The sequence below is a fragment of the Carcharhinus amblyrhynchos genome, chromosome 17 (assembly GCF_965287045.1).
Source record: "Carcharhinus amblyrhynchos chromosome 17, sCarAmb.v2.hapA, whole genome shotgun sequence".
NCBI classification, from domain to species: domain Eukaryota; kingdom Metazoa; phylum Chordata; class Chondrichthyes; order Carcharhiniformes; family Carcharhinidae; genus Carcharhinus; species Carcharhinus amblyrhynchos.
The window spans coordinates 28,933,427-28,955,725 of NC_137340.1; the positions used below are offsets into that span (position 1 = coordinate 28,933,427).

At 42.2% G+C, this 22,299-nt stretch overlaps 1 protein-coding gene across 1 annotated transcript in view; it reads right to left on the bottom strand.

Moving 5' to 3' along the window:
• The window catches only part of gpr26 (G protein-coupled receptor 26), a 29,142-nt gene that overhangs the window by 1,614 nt on the left and 5,229 nt on the right, over positions 1-22,299 (bottom strand). The window contains exon 2 of the mRNA XM_080205289.1: positions 17,311-17,424. Within this exon, the coding sequence (XP_080061415.1) occupies positions 17,311-17,424 (114 nt within the window). The remainder of the gene's footprint in view (positions 1-17,310; positions 17,425-22,299) is intronic.

The window sequence follows — 22,299 nt, forward strand, 5'->3', positions numbered from 1 at the left end:
CACTAACCCTTGTTTGATTGTCTCGTTAATGCCCACAGCTTAAATAGTTAACTACATTCTGATTTGGATAAGGGCATATCCTTGAATAAAGAAACATAAACCTTTATTGTGACCAACCAAGGAGATTGAATAGAGGGGAGCTGGTTCATTCCTTCTTGCCTGATCGTAACAATCTGAGTGGAGGTATTTGAACATCCTGCGCTGCCAATTAATGTTTTTCATCTCCAAGTCTGCTGTTCATTCCCTATCCCCATCCCTTTCCTTGCTGGCCTGTGTCATTTCTCAAAACTGGAAAATTCCCACCCTCATTTTTACATCCTTCATAGCCTCACACCATCCCACCTCAGTAACTTATTTTATTTCTTTTTCTATCCCTCCACCTTCTCCCAACCTTGACTTAAAACCACTCTGGACTGTCCATTCTTTTGACTCTTTTTTATTCATTTGCGGGATTTGGGCATCACTGGCTGACCAGCATTTATTGCCCATCCCTAGTTACCCAAGGGCAATTGAGAGTCAACCACATTGCAGTGGCTCTGGAGTCACATGGAAGCCAGACCAGGTAAGGAGAGCAGATTTCCTTCCTTATGAATGAACCATATGGGTTTTTCCAACAATTGACAAAGGTTTCATGGTCATCAGTAGATTATTTTTTCTTGAATTCAAATTTCATCACTTGCTGTGGTGGAATTCAAACACAGGCCCCCAGAACATTAGCAAGGTTTCTGGATTAATAGTTTAGTGATAATACTGATAATAGCCATCTCCACTCTCTGAGCTCTAATGCACCCATCCTCCCTTTCCAGTTGAAGCCAGGTTTTCAATGATCTAGGGCCAAATCTTGGAATTTCCTCCCTAAACCTATCCATGTGTTTCTAGATTGGAAAAGAGCAAATGTGATGCCATGGTTTAAAAAAGGAGGTGGACAAAAGGCAAGTAATTATTGGCTGGTTTGCTTAACTTCTGTAGTAGGGAAAATACTTGAATCTATCATCAAGGAAGAAATAGGGAGTCATCAGGATATAAATTGTCTCACTGGGAAGATGTAGCATGGATTCATGAAGGACATGTCATGTTTAACCAATTTGGTGGAATTCTTTGAGAACGTTACATGCACGGTGGACTATGGGGAACCTATGGATGTGGTATATAGAACATAGAACATAGAACACTACAGCACAAACAGGCCCTTCGGCCCACGAGTTGCGCCGATCACATCAACACCTACCAATCCATAGACCTATCTATAACCCCCAATCCCATTAAATCCCATATACTCATCCAGAAGTCTTTTAAAAGACCCCAGCGAGTTCGCCTCCACCACCACTGACGGCAGCCGATTCCATTCACTCACCACCCTCTGAGTGAAAAACTTACATCTAACATCACTTCTGTACTTGCCTCCCCGCACCTTCAATCTGTATCCTCTCGTAGCGACCATTTCAACCCGGGGAAATAGCCTCTGAGAATCCACCCTATCTATTCCTCTCAACATTTTATAAACTTCTATCAGGTCGCCTCTCAACCTTCGTCTCTCCAGGGAAAAGAGTCCCAGCTCCCTCAACCTAACTTCATAAGGCATGCCTCCCAGTCCAGGCAACATCCTTGTAAATCTCCTCTGTACCCTTTCAATAGCTTCTACGTCCTTCCTATAGTGAGGCGACCAGAACTGCGCACAGTACTGCAAATGAGGCCTGACAAGGGTCTTATAAAGATAAGGTCTTATCTGGATTTCCAGAAGGCATTTGAGAAGGTGCCATACTAAAGGCTGCTGCAAAGATGCACAGTGTTATGGGTAATGTATTAGCATGGATAGAAGATTGATTAACTAATAGAAAGCAAAGAGCGGGGCTAAATGGGTGTTTTCCTGGTTGGCAATCGGTGACTAGTGGTGTGCCTCAGGAATCAGTGTTGAGACCACAATTGTTTACAATTTACATAGATGATTTGGAGTTGGGGACCAAGTGTAGTCTGTCAAAATTCACAGATGACACTAAGATGAGTGGCAGAGTAAAGTGTGCGGAGGACTCTGAAAGTCTGCAAAGGGATATAGATAGTCCAAGTGAGTGGGCAAGTGTCTGGCAGATGGAGTACAATGTTGGCAAATGTGAGGTCGTCCATTTTGATAGGAATAACAGCAAAATGGACTATTATTTAAATGGTAAAAAATTGCAGCATGCTGCTATGCAGAGGGACCTGGGTGTCCTTGTGCATGAATCACAAGAAGTTGGTTTGCAGGTGCGACAGGTAATTAAGAAGGTAAAACAGTGAGGTTATGTTGCAGAGGGGTGATCTTATAGAAACATATAAGATTATGAAGGGAATAGATAAGTTAGAAGCAGGGGAGTTGTTTCTTGGTGAAACTGAAACTAGGCAGCATGGCCTCAAAATAAGGGGAAGCAGATTTAGGACTGAGTTGAGGAGGAACCTCTTCATCCAAAAGGATGTGAATCTGCGGAATTCCTTGCCCAGTGAAGCAGTTGAGGTACCTCATTGAATGCTTTTAAGGAAAGGATAGATAAATTTTGAACAGTAAAGGAATTAAAAGGTATGGTGAGTGGAGCTGAGTCCACAAAAAGATCAGCCATAATCTTATTGAATGGCAGAGCAGGCTCGAGGGGCCAGATGGCCTACTCTGCTCCTCGTTCTTATGTTCTTATATTCTTATATCTCATCCTTTAGGGCCATCCTTAAAACCCAGTGACAGTTCTTGGGTCTCTGAAAGGTAAAGGGTACAAGGTCAAGGTAAGGTTGTAATGGGACCAAGGTTGTGGGAGGTGTTGGAAAGCACAAGCTACATAGCAGCTGCAGTTTGTCATTGGTAAGAATTTTTGGGCTAAGAAGGAGTGCTATGTGAGAAGGAGGATTAGGCATCAGGATATCATCAACTTTTATGGTTTCAGCCCCACAGCTGGCCACAGCCTCAGCACTCCAGTGATACAGACCACCAGCTCACCAACAGCCTGCAGGTACGCCTGGTATCCTCTCCAGTTAACTCCTGCTGCCTTCGATCAACAACAAAACAACATGCATTTATTTATTTAACGTAATAATGCGTCCCAACGCATGACTCAGGTGCAATACAATACAAAGTGTGACAACAAGTCACATAACAACAACTTAGCTTTCAATAGTGCTTTTAGTGTAATAACATATCACAAGGCACTTCACTGGAACATTGTAAAACAAAATTTGACAATGAGTCACATAGGAGATATTGGGTGTGATCTTACTGGCTGTTCACTCCATGCTCCCACTGCAGTGAGCTTTAAGTGATGTTAGCTTCGTACGATCTTGGGCTCCCTGCTGAGGTATGTAGCCACTGAACAGTAAGTTTAGTTCTGGCTGCATGCAACAATCATGCAAAATACCAGTTAGTCTGAAGTTTGCTCGCTGCCCACAGTGGAAGTAACCTCATGGTGCCTGATCCCATTTCTAGAGACTATTAATATTTACCCCTTGAATATCTAATGAAAATGCATGTAGCCAATGGAACTGGTCTAATCTGCAGAAAAAGATAATGATATTAATGTGATGTTTTGAGCAATTGACCAATATTTATTAAAATGATGGAATATTAAGAACAAAGTATTTTAAAAAATGTTCCTGTTTTGTTATGATCTGGTTGAAGGTGCTTACTTAATGACAGCACTTTACATCTGATTACATCTGATTCATTAAAGTCTTGACCAACATTTGCACGCAGATGTGTAAATATTGTCAGTTTTAATTAAGGTATATGGAGGAATGATGAAAAAGAACTTCCAGAATTGCTGATACGCACCTCTTGGCAAACCTGTCAAGGAGCTACATTGAAGACGTCTGTCGCAGTCTCTCACACCCACCGACGCCACCCACCCCCCCCCCCACCCACCCCCACTCCCTGCCTCTGCCCCACCCCCTCCCCCCACCCGCACAATGCCACCTCTATCCCTAGGCCATGAAGGTGAGTGAAAAAAAGATTTTCAGGAGGAAATACAGAAAAACATCAATAAAGAATAATAACCTCAGTGCTTGTTAGATCAACAAATGATCACTTATGTGTTTGTGCAGCATTCCTCTGTCGGATGTCTTAATCTGTTTACATTAAATGGGTTAACACCTTCAGGAAACAAGCAGACAAGAACATTAATCGACAGTGATTCCTAACTGTGTAACTCTTTTTTATTCATTCAGGAGACGTGAGCATCACTGGCTAGGCCAGTATTTACTGTCCATCCCTAATTGTCCTTGAGAGCTGCCTTCTTCAAACACAGGTCTGTTAGGCAGGGTCTCTGCCGGTACGAACTCGACGGGTTGAGTGGCCTCTAATGCATTGTATGATTCTATGAGTTCCAGGATTTTGACCCAATCTACAGAATAATTTATGGTGAAATTAAATTTGTATCAATTAGTTGAAGTGGTGGAGGCTGCCTCGCTAAATATTTTTAAGACGCGGGTTGATGGGTTTTTGATGAGAGAGGGGATTAAGGGTTATGGGGAGAGGGCGGGAAAGTGGAACTGAGCAGCGACAGATCAGCCATGATCTTATTGAATGGCGGGGCAGGCTCGAAGGGCTAGATGGCCTACTCCTGCTCCTATTTCTTATGTTCTTATGTTCTTATACTGGGGCTTATTTTCCCTGAACACCTCTCTCTGATGCTAGACAGATACATTCAGCATGCCTGAATTTGGTGAGCTGGGTCACTTGAAAAGCCCTAGTCAAATAAGGAGGACCACTGATGCGAACCTGAGAGATCTGCAGTTATGGCAATAACTGCTGTGCCTGAGGCCTCCTGAAATGAGATGTTGGACAGCTCACTCTCACCTTACATAATGAGCTGCAGGGAGGCAATGTTCACTCATTTGCTTAGGGAGAAATGCCAAATTCCCATGGCCACTTCAAGTGGCAAAGACTAGGCATCATACATCTCTGTCCCATTACCTGTGTTTAGTGCCTGATATCATTAACTGCATCATTATGCTCTTGTGTGCTCCATGACAAGAACTAGTAAAGTCACCATAGTCCCAGATGATCATCGGCTGCTCTCCCCTTTCAGAGGTTGACTGGTGTTGATTTGATGTGGAAAGGCCAGCATTGGACTGGGGTAAACACAGTAAGAAGTGTCACAACACCAGCTTAAAGTTATTTGGTAGCACAAGCCACTAGCTTTCGGAGTGCTGCCCCTTCATCAGGTGAATGGGAGTTCTGTTCACAAACAGGGCATATAAAGACAAAAACTCAATTTATAAAATAATGGTTGGAGTGCGAGTCTTTACAGGTAATCAAGTCTTAAAAGTACAGACAACGTGAGTGGAGAAAGGGTTAAGTGCAGGTTAAAGAGATGTGTATTGTCTCCAGCCAGGCCAGTTAGTGAGATTGTACTCATATAATCGGGAGGCAATACATATCTCTTTAACTTGTACTTAACCTTGTCTCCACTATGCTGTTTAACTTTAATGATTCTAGTGATTTTGTGTTGAAAAAAAAGGTTAATTTTAAAATCTTGGTTGAAGAGCCGCAGACAGATTAAGTTAGTTGAAACTCACCATGGTGATTAATCTGATGAAAACTGTGGCCAGTTCTGTGGACAGGACTAACTTCCAGAACAATGTTTTTTAAACCAGCGCAAAAGATCGAATAGCTCGTTTTACACTGGAAATGATCTGCACTTGAAAGAGGAAAGTACACACAAAAAACCACAACTTATCAGAAACCCTCTCCCATGCTGCATGTGAATGCTACTTTTTATGGAATCTGTGCAAATGTAGAATCCTAGCAAGTAATTAAAACAAGTGTACACTCATTTTAAAATTGTGAACACATATATGTTTGCCATGGATTCATCTTCTCCAATGATGAGTGATGGCCTCTGTAGGGTAGTGAATATAAAACTAATTTTGGGAACTATTGGTGGGAATGAGCACTTAATTCAGATGTAGTCAATCAGCAAAGCAGGATAGATTTCCAATTAGTTCTAAGATGCTTAAGTTTGAATTTTTATGCAACTATTAAAAAGTAATATTTATTTTATGGTTAATTGGCATCATTTTAAAATGCTTTGCATCACAACTACTCTGAGGCAATTTTAATCCTCATCATCCAGTACAAACTGATTGTTTCGGCAGTTAAATTTCCCGGGGTTAATTCCTATTATAGAGCTGCCTGGATCCCATTGTGCACAATTCCATAACTTTGATTCAGGCTTCTGTGTAGGCAGCAGATTGATGCTATTTTAATGTCAGCTCAATAGGGAAGCCCCTATTCTTTTCCTGCCATTTAAAATTGAGTGAAAAGAGACTACAGACTTATAAGTGGCCATTTTATGGTACATTTGCTATTTCCTTGAAGGCCTCAGAAAAATAATTCAGGCATCTTCATCCCGAGTTCCCTTCCCTAATCCCGTCCTGTCCTCCTCTTTCCTCACACCTATCTACATGTCAATGGGGGGCATGGATGCCCAATTTTCCACAGGCCAGCAACTTCCACCCCAAGTAAATCTCAACATATTAATGAGACCTGGGAGCTAAAATAGTCCAGGCCTACTTACTGCTTGACAACCCACAACCATCCCTTCTTGATAAGCAAAGGGGTTACTGGGCGTAGGCAGGAATGATGATGGCAATGGTAGAGCAGGCTCAAGGGGTGAGAAACTTATTCCTGATCCTAATTCCTATGTTCATATATATGTTTGTTTATTAAATGCAGCTGAAGTTAACATCAGGATAACTTGATAGTTTTATGAAATGCAGTAAGCTCATAAGAATTTATAATTCAGAAGTCTGTCAGAATATTTAAGGCAGCAACTATACTAATGGACTGACACTACAGTTAACAATAATAATAAAAATATTTACTAGGGCAATTCAAGATCAGGTAAGGAGAGAACCAGATCTGAAGTGATAGTTCCACAGTTCAAAGAACAAAGAACAAAAAACAAAGAAAATTACAGCACAGCAACAAGCCCTTCGGCCCTCCAAGCCTGCACCAACCCTGCTGCCCATCTGAACTAAAACCCCCCTACCCTTCCAGGGACCATATCCCTCCAATCCCATTCTATTCATGCATTTGTCCAGCTGCCCCTAAAAGTCACTATTTTATCTGTTTCCACTATCACCCCCAGCAGCGAGTTCCAGGCACCCATTACCCACTGTATAAAAATCTTGCCTCATACATCTCCTTTAAACTTTGCGCCTTGCACTTTAAAACTATGCCCCTAGTAATTGGCTCTTCTACCCTGGGAAAAAGCTTCCGACTATCCACTCTTTCCATGCTCCTCATAATCTTGTAGATTTATATTAGGTTGCTCCTCAATCTCTGTCATTCCAGTGAGAACAAACCAAGTTTGTCCAAACTTTCCTCATAGCTAATGCCCTCCATACCACCCTGGTAAATCTTTTTTGTACCTTCTCTAAAGCCTTCATATCCTTCTGGTAGTGTGGCGACTAGAACTGAATGCTATATTCTCGGTGCAGCCCAACTAAGCTTCTATAAAGCTTGCCAATTTTTAAACTCAGTGCCCCAGCCGATGAAAGAAAGCATGCCGCATGCCTTCTTGACTACCTTCTCCACCTGCATAAACCACCCTTAGCCTGGTGATCTCAGGCAGTTCTCTGTTCAAAATCTTCATTCTTGGCTGTGTACTATGAAACTTTTGAAGTGGCCTGGTCATTTTAATATTCAGGCCCTCTGGACACTTGAAAACCTCCAAAATCACAGCAGCACTCCATTCAGCAGAAAGGATTCCTTTTCTTTCCCTACAGAGTCCCAGCTGTGGGCAGACCCCTATGAAGTCCTTTGACTGACAGGAGATGTCAGTTTTACAAGGGGAATCCCCTTTTTTGCCTGAATGAGCAGCAGGTGCTGTCTGGCCACTTTGAACTACGCTTGATTGACAACTTTAGAGCAGATCAAACAGTTTCATTGTTGTAAAATCCAATAAGACTCAAGAACTTCCTTTTTTCACCACAACTGTTCACTCGACCCCACTCTTTTAACACTGCACCTTTTTTTCAGATCTATGAGCTTTCCTAGAAAACTCAAATAATTAGCCCAGGGAGGTGGTGGTGATGGGGGAGGGGCGAGGCCAGGGATGAGGGTGGGGGCATGAGGCTATGAGGAGAGATTGGACAAACTTGATTTGTTTTCACCTGAATGTCAGAGGCTGAGCGTGACCCAACAGAAATTTACAAAATTCTTAAAGACATAGGTAAAACGGATAGTCGGGATCTTTTTCCCAGGGCAGAAATGTCAGCTGCTCGGGGACGTAGGTTTATAGTAAAAGGGGGAAAGTTTAAAGGAGATGTAAGAGGTAAGTTTTTTTACACACAGAATGTTAAGTGCCTGGAATGCACTGCCAGAAGAGGTGGTAAAAGCTGATACAACAGCAACATTTCAGAGGCATCTTGATAGATACACGAATAGGCAGGGAACAGAGGGATAAGGACTACGTAGAGTCAAAAGGTCTTTAGTTTAGAAAGGCATCATGTGACAGCGCAAGCTTGGGAGGCCAAAGTGCCTGTTCCTGTGCTGTACTGTTCTTTGTTCTAAAAGGTGCAGGTTTCTAATCTCACTCCAGCTACAGATTGGAGTTCAGTATTGATATATAATGAACTACCTCGGTGGACACCCCTTTTCCCAGTCAATAGAACCTTCCTGTCATATTGAACTAACTATTTCCTATCAGTTGGTGTGAAGATGGGAATATTTACATCACAGATTGTGAAACTTTTCACCACTTCAAACTATTCTCCAAGTGGAGAACGCTTGGGGTGGGATTCTTCCAAAACAATTCTAATTGCCAATTCACATAAAAACTGGAGTAAATCATGTTGGTTTCTTTCAACGGGATTTTCAAAATGAATCTCTCACACTTTGTGCAGTGCAAAGGTCACTAGCGTGAATATAATTAAAAATCAGGGTGCAGGGCCTATTCCCACTGGAGAGGCCAGCAGAATAGCGCTGAGCAGGTCATTGTGTACATGCTGATCTTTCAGTGCTGAGGTCGGCCCATGTGCAGAAGCCCCACACTGCCGGCCTCCTAATTGCTGACACCTCCCCCCCACCATCCCTGGCCATGTGACTCACCATGCCCCAATTGCTGGCCCCCAGGACATGTATGGGCAAATTTCGACCACTGCCACCGACCCCACCCAGCCCACTTGGTCTTCCCCAGCAGTCCCGATCCCTCATTTCCCTCCCCTGCCACCAACTGCCCCATCCCCCTCCACAATAGTCCTGACCCCCCTGGCGGGCCGGCCCTCCCCTTCCCCCCACCCCACCCCACCCTGATGGCCAGCCCCCATTAGCCCTTCCCTATATCTGTCACCGCCGAGTGCAGAATGGCAATGGGACCCTACCCCTACTGATCTCCCCACAGGCTCTGCCCCTCCATTAGGCCGCACCCTCCTCTGGCCCCACACCCTTGGGACTGTCTGGTGCTCAGTTGGCACTGTTAAACTGGCAATGCCCAGGGCTGCCCCCCTCTTACCCCATACTCCTGGCCCTCTTTCACTCCAGCAGGGGTGGGCCACCAGCTGCCTGCTAGTGGGGAGCTATTGTAAACCCTGCAAGTCATGGAGGGTGGGGAAACTATAGTGTTCCTGGAGGCTTCAGTCCCAGGCTTGCTAATTATATTTAAATCGCTATTAAAATAAATTACGCAGCTTCGCACCGATTTCTGGCATGAAGCTAATGGTGCTGGAAATCTGATGGCCAGAGATGCGTGGCTGCCATGGCGCCCAGCAGGAGCCGCGCTAGAGTCTCCCAGCCCACTACAGAAGCCCAGCGACTGGGAGAATTGTCCCCCTTGTTCTTTGAGTGATATTTATTGATCTTTTCCTGCTTTTATCCCTGGCTTTCGTCTATCATTGTTTTTTTTTCTTTTTTTCAAACTTCAGATTTGCAAAACGTAGTTATTTGTCTGACAGCAGGATAATTGGCTTACAATCTAGCCTGCAGATGAAATCTGAACCCAAGTTACCCCAAGACAATGCCTTGACCAATCAAAGTGGACCTGACTGGTCACCCTATTACAGAAAGGATATTATCAAACTTGAAAGAGCGTGCAGAAAAGATTTACAAGGCTACTACCGGGACTTGATGGTTTGAGTTAGATGGATAGACTGGAAATTTTTCTCTGGAGCGTAGAAGGCTGAAGGGTGATCTTATAGAGGTCTATAAAATAATGAGGGACATAGATCAGTCAGATAGTCAACATCTGTTCCCAAACTTAGGGGAGTCTAAAACTAGAGGGCATAGGTTTAAGGTGAGAGGGAAGAGATACAAAAGTGTCCAGAGGGGCAATTTTGTCACACAGAGAGTGTTGAATGTCTGGAAAAAACTGCCAGAGGCAATGGTAGAGATAAATATAACGTTGTCTTTTAAAAAGTATTTAGACAGTTATATGGATAAAAATGAGTATACAGAGATATGGGCCAAATGTGAGCAATTGGGGCTAGCTCTGGGGTTTAAAAAAGGGCGGCATGGACAAGTTGGGCCAAAGGACCTGTTTCTATGCTATAAACCACTATGACTGAGTTTAAATTTGAACAATAATTTTGCAGTTAACACTTCTCTGCTACGTTCTTCATGGTAACACCTCTACCAATCAGAGTCCATCTGCTAAACAATTAACATGTTCTTCCCATGCGTAATCAATACATTGTTGTTCCCTTTACTGCTGGTTTATCTTGTGAGCTGTCCTGATGAGTGCAAGATGAAAAGTTTCAGCAGCATGTCTCTTTTCTCAGCAATACTTAAATTCCGTAATACTACTCGAATATCAAGGGTGGGATTTTTCAGCTGTGCTCATTCTAAGACCGGGAAATCCTACCCGAGGTCAATGGACCTTTGCATGGTCTATGTCCGCCTACTTCAATTCCAGTGGCAAGCGGGACAGGTACATTCTGCCTTAAATGTTTGTCTAGTGGTTCTTTTAAAGCAAATATGTTATTGTGCCATGGCACTGAATTATGCCTAATTAAAATGTTGCTTTTCAAACAAGCATCATCATAGAATCTACAGTGCAGAAGGAAGCCATCTGGCCCATTGAGCCTCCACTGACAACAATCCCACCAGGTCCTGTCCTATCCCCATAAGCCCACATTTATCATGGATAATGAACTTAAGCCGCACATATTTGGACTATGGGAGGAAACTAGAGTACCCGGAAGAAACCCACATAGACACGGGGAGAATGTGCAGACTCCACACAGACAGTCACCCGAGGCTGGAATTGAACCCAGGTCCCTGACGTTATGAGGCAGCAGTGCTAACCACTGTGCCACCATGCTGCCTGATGAAATCTATTTCTATCAATTGGTGCACTTAGTAGAGTAGTTGAGCAAAATATTGGGTGTGAGGTATTTCTCAAACATGTGTTGTGAGCTTATTGATCTTACTTTATATGTGTCACAAAAAAGATTTCTTCTTCTCCTCGATTATTCGAGGGTTATTGAATCAAGGTGTAGGCTGCGCTATTACTAATGAGGCAGATCAAAGGGGCAGGCCCAAGTCTACCTCAGCTACAATGGGGATTAAAACCCAGGCTGGTTACATTATTATAAACCACACACTAGCTGTCCACTCAACTAAGCAAACAAGCCCCTTCATTAATGTCAGATACAATGACTGAAATGCTTATTGTGAGCAATAGTGATAATTCTACAATTTCAATCAAAATGGATCTACGATCATTGTGTGAACATGATGCTTCATGCATGAGGATCAAAGAGTTGGCTTCAACAGGTTTAATGTGCCGTATGTGTCTTATTCCTGATTGTAGGAATGCTTTTGATGAAAAGGTGCAGACAATGAAGGAAGAATCTTAAAAGGACCAGTACTTCATTTGTTCGTTGTTGCGTGGATAACAAGAACAGAGGGTTGTCAAGGAAAAGTGGTCAGAACTGCCATCTTTGAAAGTGAGATTGAAGATGGTTCCTAAGAAATAAAGAACAATACTATTTCAGAGGGAGGGAATCCTTCTCTGTATGCAAAGGTGTAGCAGGAACTGGTGAACCGAGTGAATACTGTTTATCATGTCCTTTAGTTACATGCACAGAAGAGGAAGAAATTGTTAAGCCTGGGAATAGTGATATAGTAATTATCTAATGCAAATTGAGTCTTCACACATTGTGTCCCCAACATGGTACAGAATCAGCTATGGAACTTGAGTCACACCGATGTCACCCATCTCTTCTTGCCCATTATTTCCATAATAATTCAATTTGGTCTTTGCAATAGCAAAACAATTTGCCATTTCTAATGACTCGTATCTTTGTGTAGTCAGGAATCACCAAACAAGGGTTGGATCCTGACAAAATTTCCAAATACTGACAGTCTACATTTTGCCTGTTGATAAATGAGAAGGTTGTATATAACTGGAGAGCCATAAACTGGACTGGTGGTTGGGCTGCGAACTTTCTTCATCCTGAATCACCACACGAGGAGGCAGACCTCAAACTGATGGAGATGGTGTGAACCAAGGATGTGACTTGGTAGCAAACCAACAAATTCACTCAGTAATGACTACTCATCAACAGCATAACCTTAGCTTTCAACAACGTATCTGTGTGCAAAATTACTTCAATTAACATCATAGCAAATCCATGTTTCTTTTTTCTCTTCGTAGGGATGCCCAAGATGCTGTGTCTGCCACCATAAATTAATATGCATCTTAATAGAAACCTACAACACACCTTACCATGCAAGTGCACTTAGAAAGAAAGGCTGAAAAGGAAGTACCTAAAATTATAGAGCACAATCGAGGAGGAGCAATTTCAGGCAGCAGATGAGCATCTACAAAGTGGATAAAGATTCAGGGCTGCATCATTATCTGTTGTGTTCTTATTTCAGAGATGCTGACTACAAAACATTAATGAAAGTATTCAGAGGTTCCTGCATGAAATGTTAAAAAATCTGCAAAAGTATTATTCTAACATGTGTGTGGTCATTCAAGAATGATTGGGAAATCTGTAGGTTACCATAGAGTAATAACTTCCTAGCTATCTGCAAGGAAACCTGGAAAGATAGAAGTTGCAGACAATATGGTCTGACTATTCCTGACATCCATTCTGCTGGCATGTACGAGACAGAAAAAGCTCATGCTCTCTCTCCTTCACCCATGGCCAACATTTGTACAACGGGAGAGACGTACACTTTTAAAAGTAGAGCAGAGTGCTCTACAGATCCAGGGAAGATCAGGAATATGATCTCTTAATGTAAACTGTAGGGAATACCTGGCTGTACCATGTTCCCCCACCACTGCAATCTTGCCCCCTGAACTACTCCCTATTCCCCTATACAGGAACTGGAATGTAAAGGTTTGATCCAAATGGGGATGAGATCTGGGATGTGGTTCTTTTTCTGGGCTTCCCCAAGCATGAATTCTACTTGTAACTTCTCATAAGGATGTTGTAAGTGGAGATATGGAGATCCAGGATTCTAATTTGCAGGATCTGCTCTGGTGTGATTTGAGAGCAATGAACCAACTGAAGAGAAACTTGACATCAGTCTCACACACCTAAAGTACCGAATGGTTGATTCCCATATTGATTCAAAGTCACTCGCAAGGGACACCTGGCAGCTAGAATGTGCCGGAATGCAGGACCTCACAAGTGGTTAACCTTCGTGCGTATTTCAGCTGGTCTTCAGAGGATTAAAGAATGAGCAGCCCATGGAGGGGACAAATTATTGGCAATAATAATTGTAAGCTGATTTCATATCTGCGTAAAAATTATATTGTTACAGCAGTGGACCATTCAATTCCTAAAGCCACTTCTTCCATTTAGTTAGGTCATGGCTGATCTGTACCTCAACTCTATCAATGAGTCTTTGTTCAATATTCCTTAATACCCTCACTTAACAAAAATCAGTGTTTGGTGTTGCAATTGACCCAACGTCAACAGTTTTCCTGCAAGAAAGAGTTCCAGACTTTCTCTACTTTTTATGTAAAGAAATTTTTGCTGAAAACACCCCTGCACAGTGCACTACCAATCTTCAGGTTATGTCCCAGTGGAAATGATTCCCCTTCATTTTATTACTGCCATGGCAAGAGACCTCCATTGCAGAGTAACAGGTTGCCACCACACTTTCTCCTCTTCCTGAGTTAACATTTGAGAAGGGGTATAATATTAGTTGTCACACACCACAAACTCACACCAAGGATAAATAACAGGGAAGTCTCATCTACAAAACTGTGGCTCCAAAATAAGTTGGTGGCCTAGTCAGTAAATTTATCTTCAGAAGGAGCATCTGAATGTTACAAGCTGTGGATCTAAGCAGGTAAGATAATAAAAGCACAGCACGTTCTCCTTAAAGACAATATATTATGGTGAAAGTTATTCAGAAAGAACACATTTACAAATTTAACTAAAGACCACATCAACAATGGCTTCTCGCTGTACATCCATGAAGGTTTCAGATAGACTCGCTTCTGCTCTTGTTTTTCCTATCAGGAACCTTACAAAAGATTATAATAACCTTTGTTACTTTACCATGACTATCGAACAATACTTTCCTTATATCACTACTTTAGCAAACTAACTGGGTGAAGGCATTGCATCTGAGTCCTGCCTTTGCTCAACTTTTAATTCTAATTGTTGCCAAGGGTTACAGCGGGTTTCCTTGGTTCCAGAGCAAACTCCCATCAAGTTTCCCCTTCTTTCATACTGTGGTGACAAAGTGATTTTAAAATTAAAATCACCATGGGTGCTGTTGGTAGACTTTGCACCAATTTCATTGCTGTGCGTCACGTTGTGTTCCTAAACTATCTGCACTCTAAAAACTTTTTCTGTTCACTTATGTTTTGGTGTTGTTTCTAGAAGCCTCGATACCCGCTATCAGTAAAGTCATGTATTTGCAAAAGACTTTCTACTTGGTAAAAGGACTGTGCTGCCTTGTTCTGCTGCTCCATTCTATTCAGAATGTAATGAAAGTGTTTTATTTGGCATAATAAGATTCTTATCACTAGTTTTAAGCATTAGGGAACTGGAGTCTAATAAATGCTGCAAAAGCACTGCAACAGCACCAGGGAGCCAGGTTCAATTCCTGGCCTGGGTCACTGTCGATTCGGAGGCTGCACATTCCCCCTGTGTCTTTGTGGGTTTTCTCCCACAATCTGCTAGTTAGGTGTATTGGCTATTGTAAATTCTCTCTCAGTATATCCGAACAAGTGCCAGAGTGTGGCGACCAGGGGATTTTCACAGTAACTTCATTGCAATGTAAGCCTACTTGTGACAGTAATAAATAAATAAACTTTAAACATTAAACTTGGAACTTTTAAACAAATGGCTTGAGGACATCTGATTGTGTAATGGTTACTGCTATGAAGTCCTCCACAACATTGAACAAGGCTTTTGTCGTAATAAATGTTGTCAGGAGCTGCTCCTTCAAATTGTCTAGTTCAGTGACAGCTTCCCTCATGAAGGGTATGTGACAATGGCAGATCTCCTCATATATGCTTGAGTAGGTGTGAATAGATCTGACAACTTGGCTGCTGGGTGACAAACCAATGGGTGCTAAATGCATTATCTGTCTAAACCCATCATCCATCTCCAAATCCACCATTGTCACTGGAAGGCCCAGTGGAAATCTCAAGCTGTGAGAATTATGGGGTTACTGCTGATGAAGCAGGTGTTTTCAGGGGCAGCGCTGTAGCAAAAGGATCCACAAAGAGGTCTTACAATGTACAAATACACCAGCCAACAGCAGAGCAATGCACCAAAGTAAATGCTGAACTGCTGATGTGTAAAATTAAAAATATTGGGAACAGTCACTCAGGCTTTAAGAATCAAAATTCTTAATGTCCAAACAGGGACTTGCAGTGGAATGGATTTTAAACAATCAATGATAAAAAAGTGAACAGTTGGAGATTATTACAGGGTATGGTTTGGAATCAACTTATATAAGGATCACTGTAGTTAAGAGATATATTGAGATCCCCATATGAAGCGTTTAAAAGATATAAGGATGCAAACATTCAACTTGGGGGGTGGGGGGCGGTATTTTCCCATTCCGCCTGCCAAAGGAATCACAGTAGGTGGGGGCGGATCATGCAAAGATGATTGACCTCGGACAGGAATTTCCGTCCTTGGGGTGAGTGCAGCTGGAAAATCTTGGATGTTCCGGACTACTCACCTGATTCAATGAGTTGCGCATATGCAAACACACATGACATAATCCTAATACATATGAAAAATATAAATTAATCCCATTAATTATGATTGTGAATAATTCTGCTTGTGCCACCTGGCATCATGGGTGGACTCTCTGCTGATAGCAGCAATCGTATAACTCAGAAACCACTACTTACCGGATACAAAAAAGGTGTAATTTGCAGCTCACATACGTCACAGTTCACGTATCAGAATCAGCAAGTCAAGTATAGGTTCTGCATATGAGAACTAGTAATTCACAGCATAGGCAATAAATCAGTATTAGTGTATTTCTACATTATGTTTATTATGTTACCAATAATAGTCTAATCAACATCTTCAGTTCAGCAATCCACGTTTTCAGAATAGCAATCTGGCAACATGTGAAATTTGTGTGGGAGCTCTGTGCTACTGAGATTACTTCTCTATAACCCACAAATAGTACAGCTATTACTTGGAATGCTGACAGCAGTTACATCTCTTGAAAATATTATTTGCGGGGTAGAATTTTAAGGATGGCGAACAAATCAGTGCTCCCCATTCTGAGAGTCAGCACCCAATCATATCCTACGCTCACCTGCCTGCCTAAAAATTGAGATTGGGTGGGATAAGGCCCTTAAGCGGCCATTAAATGGCCCTTTGGAATCATAGAGTCATACAGTGTAGAAGAGGTACTTTGGCCTTTGCACTAACACGCGAGAAACACCTGAATTTTCACCTAAGGGATTTAATCACTGAATAGACGGGTTTCCCAGCCATGGCCCTATCCACTCAGGTATGAAATTGCTTCTGGATTTGGGTGGTTCCCGGGGGAATCCATCCTATTCAATTTTACCGTCCTCTGCCTCCTCAGAACCCGCCTTGGGGATTGCGTAAAACTCTGCCCATGGTGTTGTTGCTTTTTAAAAGCATCCTGTACAATATTCCCAAAAGCTTTAAGGCAATGAATGATGAAAAATCAAAGTCTTATTCCTTGATTAACTAAAGCCGAACTACAACAACATGAAGTTTGATAACAAGGTGTGAATAAATAAGACAACAATGTATCTGGAAACCATTAAGTTCCACTTTTCAAGCCTCATGAATATTGTTTTCTGCAAAATATTTACATCTGGCACATGATCACCAAAGTGCTGCATCATTTGTTATGGCATGAGACTACATTATTATACGCACCTTGTAATAACATAAGGTGCGAAGCACAGTATAAAGGTACCGATGAAAGTACTGATCTTCTTTGTTGCCCGCTGTCTTCGCCGCTTCTGTTCTTCTAGGCAGCGTTGTCTTACACTGCAAAGGAATATAGGTGAGCAATTATGTATGATATACCATGAAGTCAGAAGCATTTGCCAGTAAAATTACAGAAGAAAAAATCAACTTGCTTTTCTGACTCTTAGTCATCAGTAGCAAGTTCTAAAAGGATTATTTATAAAGTGCTATAAAACAAGAACGACCACAGAGATGGGAAGATGCAGTTTATAAGTAGTTCATTGCTATATTTGCCAGGCAAAAGGCAGGGAATTATAGGCCGGTTGGTTTAATGTCTGTTGTAGGTAAAATGTTAGAATCCGTGATCAAGGAGGAAATAGCGAGGCATCTTGAGGGGAATTGCTTGATAGAGCAGACGCAGCACGGTTTTGTTAAGGGGAAGTCGTGTCTGACAAATTTACTGGAGTTCTATGAGGATGTGTCTAGGGCAGTGGATAGAGGAGAGCCGGTGGATGTGGTCTTTCTTGATTTTCAGAAGGCGTTTGACAAGGTACCTCACAAGAGGTTATTGCAGAAGGTCAGGGGACATGGAGTTGGGGGTAGGGTGTTAGCATGGATAGAGGACTGGTTGTCAAATAGGAGGCAGAGAGTGGGGGTCAATGGGTGCTATTCGGATTGGCGGTTGGTGACTAGTGGAGTGCCTCATGGGTCGGTGCTGGGGCCTCAGCTATTTACCATTTATATAGATGATCTGGAGGAGGGAACCGAGTGTATGGTGTCGAAATTTGCTGATGACACCAAGATTGGTGGAAAGGCAAATTGTGCGGAGGGTGTGGAGAGTCTGCAGAAGGATCTAGATAGGCTGGGCAAATGGGCCAGGAACTGGCAAATGGAATTTAATGTTGGCAAGTGCGAGGTGGTACACTTTGGTAGGAATAATGGTAGGAAGGATTATTACTTATGTGGAGAAAAACTGCAGCAGGCAACGGTGCAGAAGGACCTCGGGGTCCTTGTGCATGAGTCGCAAAAATCCAGCTTGCAGGTGCAGCAGGTGGTCAGGGAGGCTAATGGGATGCTGGCCTTCATAGCGAGGAGGATTGAATATAAAAGTAGGGAGGTCTTGCTGCGACTATATAGGGCATTGGTGAGGCCGCAGCTGGAGTACTGTGCGCAGTTTTGGGTGCCGTACTTACGCAAGGATATTTTGGCCCTGGAGGGAGTGCAGAGGAGGTTTACTAGGCTGATGCCGGAGTTGAGGGGGTTGAGCTATGAGGAGAGGCTGAATAAACTAGGCTTGTACTCGTTAGAGTTTAGAAGAATGAGGGGAGATCTCATTGAGACGTATAAGATGATGAATGGGATGGATAGGATAGAGGTGGAGAGACTCTTCCCGCTCAGAAAGGACAGTAGGACTAGGGGGCACAGCCTCAAGATAAAGGGGGGGCGGTTTAGAACGGAGTTGAGGAAGAACTTCTTCACTCAAAGGGTGGTGAATCTCTGGAATTCTCTGCCCGTTGAAATGGTGGAGGCTACCTCGCTAAATATTTTTAAGAAGCGGGTTGATGGGTTTTTGATAAGAGAGGGGATTAAGGGTTATGGGGAGAGGGCGGGAATGTGGAACTGAGCCACGACAGATCAGCCATGATCTTATTGAATGGCGGGGCAGGCTTGAAGGGCCAGATGGCCTACTCCTGCTCCTATTTCTTATGTTCTTATGTTCTTATCAATATTAAAAGTGGTCAGCTCCAGTCAATATGCAACTGTCACAAGAAATGTATTATTTTAAAATAGGCAAAATTGCTTCAAATATGCTCTTCTGTTTATCGCCACAGCTGTAAGATTTGCAGATGACACACATCATCTTGCAGAAACAATAAGGGCAATAAGAATGAACTTATTTAACATTTAATTATTAATCAACATGAATATATCTTTAATTGGGACAAACATTACATGCATATGTTCAGAATCCTTACTAACAATACAATATGTACTTTATGTAAAATGTTATTTCGGAATTCTGATACATTTGTGACAAATATGACCATATATTTATAATTGTATGTATGAGAAAACATTAAAAATGGTGTGCACTAGATTTAATTCTTCACTATTCTGGGCTAGAGTAATACAGTCTGATAAATATATAGAAATGGCAATTTAATTCAAGATGGTTTCACGCAGAGCTTTTCAATGTTATTGAACGTAATAAATACTGAAAATTGGTGGAAGTGCTTCCAACTGTATATAACCTATTTCACTAATTTCATCAAATTGATTTCAGCTATGATGGAGAGGAAAACAAGTCTTGCTGTAGCATATGTTTGTTTCATTTTCAACATTTCAGCAGACAGGCTATTTGCTGACTCATTTGTCAAAAGTTTTTTTTTCCCCAGGTGCTACTTTTGCATAACATGGCCTTACTATAACACGTGACAAATATATCACTACTGAAGCATGTCTTGCGCCGATTGTGACTTGGCTCAACGTTCTGCGAGTATTCTTTTTTTTAATTTTATGATGAGAATCCAACTTGTTGCAGACTGCAGCATACTCAGCCATTTATTTGTCCCAAGGCAGAACAAACTACCTTACACAAGCAAATTATAAACTACCGAGTTGATAAGTTCATTTTACCCCCAGACATAAACAGTGAATTACATTGCTTTGGTATCTAAAAATTACAATTTAGGTTTCAGATATAAGCTGACAACATCCAGCTCTATGTCATGACCAACGCTCTCAACTCGTCCCCTGCCTTGGATTTGACATGCTGCTTCGAACCATAGAAAAGTTACAGCATGGAAGGAGGCCATTCGGCCCATCTTGTCCATGCCATGCCATGCTTATCTGTCATCTAGTATTGGATGAACATAAATTTCCTCCAATTACATCTTGGGAAAGACTAAATTATTGTAGGCAATCCCCGCCTCCAACTCCATTTCCATACCACCAGCTCCATCTCTCTTCCTGGCCAAAGTCTGAGGTTGACCCAGACAGTTCGCAATTTCAGCATTCTATTTGAACCCTATGCTCAGCTTCTGACCCCATATCATCTCCGTCACCAAGTCTGTCTTACTTTGACCTCTGTAACAAAACGTAACTCCATCTTACCACAGCTCATCTGACGCTGAAACCTTCACCTATGTCTTTATTACCTCTAAACTTGATTATTCCAATGTTCTTCTGGCTGTCTATTCCAATGTTCTTCAGGGTACAGAAATGATTTGTCAGGATGTTGCTTGATATGGAGGACATTAGCTATGAGGAGAGATTGGAGAAACTTGGTTTGTTTTCACTGGAGTGACGGAGGTTTAGGGGAGACCTGATAGAAGTCTACAAGATTATAAGAGGCATGGATGGAGTGGATAGTCAGAAGCTCTTTCCCAGGGTGGAAGAGTCAATTACTAGGGGGCATTGGTTTAAGGTGCAAGGGGCAAGATTTAAAGGAGATGCACGAGGCAGATTTTTTGCACAGAATAGTGGGTGCCTGGAACTCATTGCCGGGGGAGGTAGTGGAAACAGATGCAGTAGTGACTTTTAAGGGGTGTCTTGACAAGTACATGAATAGGATGGGAATAGAGGGATATGGTCCCTGGAAGGGTAGGGGGTTTTAGTTAAGTCAGGCAGCACGGTTGGTGCAGGCTTGGAGGGCCGAAGGGCCTGTACCTGAACTGTAATTTTCCTTGTTCTTTGGGCTCCCACCTTCCATCCTGTAAACTGGAGTTATTTTCTGCCTCTATTCTAATTCCCATCAAATCCAGATTACCCATTAGTTCAGTTGTTGCTGATCTATGTTGGTTCCTGGTCCCGCAATATCTTGATGTTAAAATTCTCATCTTTGTTGTCAAATTCGTCCGTAATTACATCCTCTCTATCTCTAGAACTTTCTCCAGCCCTACAATTCTCCAAGTTTGCTGCGGTTTTCCAGTTCTGGTCTCTTGCCTATCCTGAATTTTAATCACTCTAATATTAATAACCACCCTTCAGCTGGCTAAGTTACAAAAAACATGGTTTCTCTTTGAACATTTCCACATTTCAATCTCTTTTTTCTCCTTTACTTAAAACCTCATTGACTAAGTTTCTGGTCAGCTATTCTAACATCTTTGACTTGGTAGCATTATATAATACTCCTATGGAGCATTATGGGGTGTTTTACTAAACTAAAGGTACAATATAAATGCCAGTTGCTGATACATTTTTCTTTGACTATTAAAAACCTATAGTTAATCTCAGGCGCAGGGGAAATTTTGGAAATAAGTGTAACTCAATGACTACAAAATTACCAAAATGGTTTGCTTTGTGGCTTGAAGTGATAGTTCAGATGCTTAATGAGAACTCAAAAAAGAATGGAATATGAAACAGTTAAATAGGATGGTAATTTAACTGTTAGCACTGCTGCTCACAGTGCCAGGGACAGGGTTCATTTCTGGCCTCGGGTGACTCGGGTTCGTGGAGTTTTCACATTCTCTCCTATCTGTCTGGGATTCCTCCAAGTGCTCCGGTTTCCTCCCACAGTTCAAAGATGTGCTGGTCAGGTTGACTGGCCATGCTAAATTGCCCCTTAGTGTCAGGAGATTAGTGGGATAAATAATTGGGTTTACAGGGATCGAGCCTGGATTGGATTCGTGTCAGTGGAGACTTGCTGAACTGAATGGCCTCCTTCTGCACTGTAGGAATTCTGTGATTCTGAAGCATTTTCTCTTCCTGAAGGTTGGAAGTCAAAACGATTCATTGCATGGTATATGCAATAAAGGGATTGACCACGGATACTTGTTTAATAATAGTGTGCATTACTTATAAACCTGAATTATATCACAGAGGTAGCCGTTTGGCTCATCAGATCTGTATCAGCTCTCTGCAACTCAAACTCATCTAGTTCCACTCTAGTTTTTTCCCTGAAGCTCTGCAAGTTTTTTCTGTTCAAAGTATTCAATTTCCTTTTGAAAGCATCCA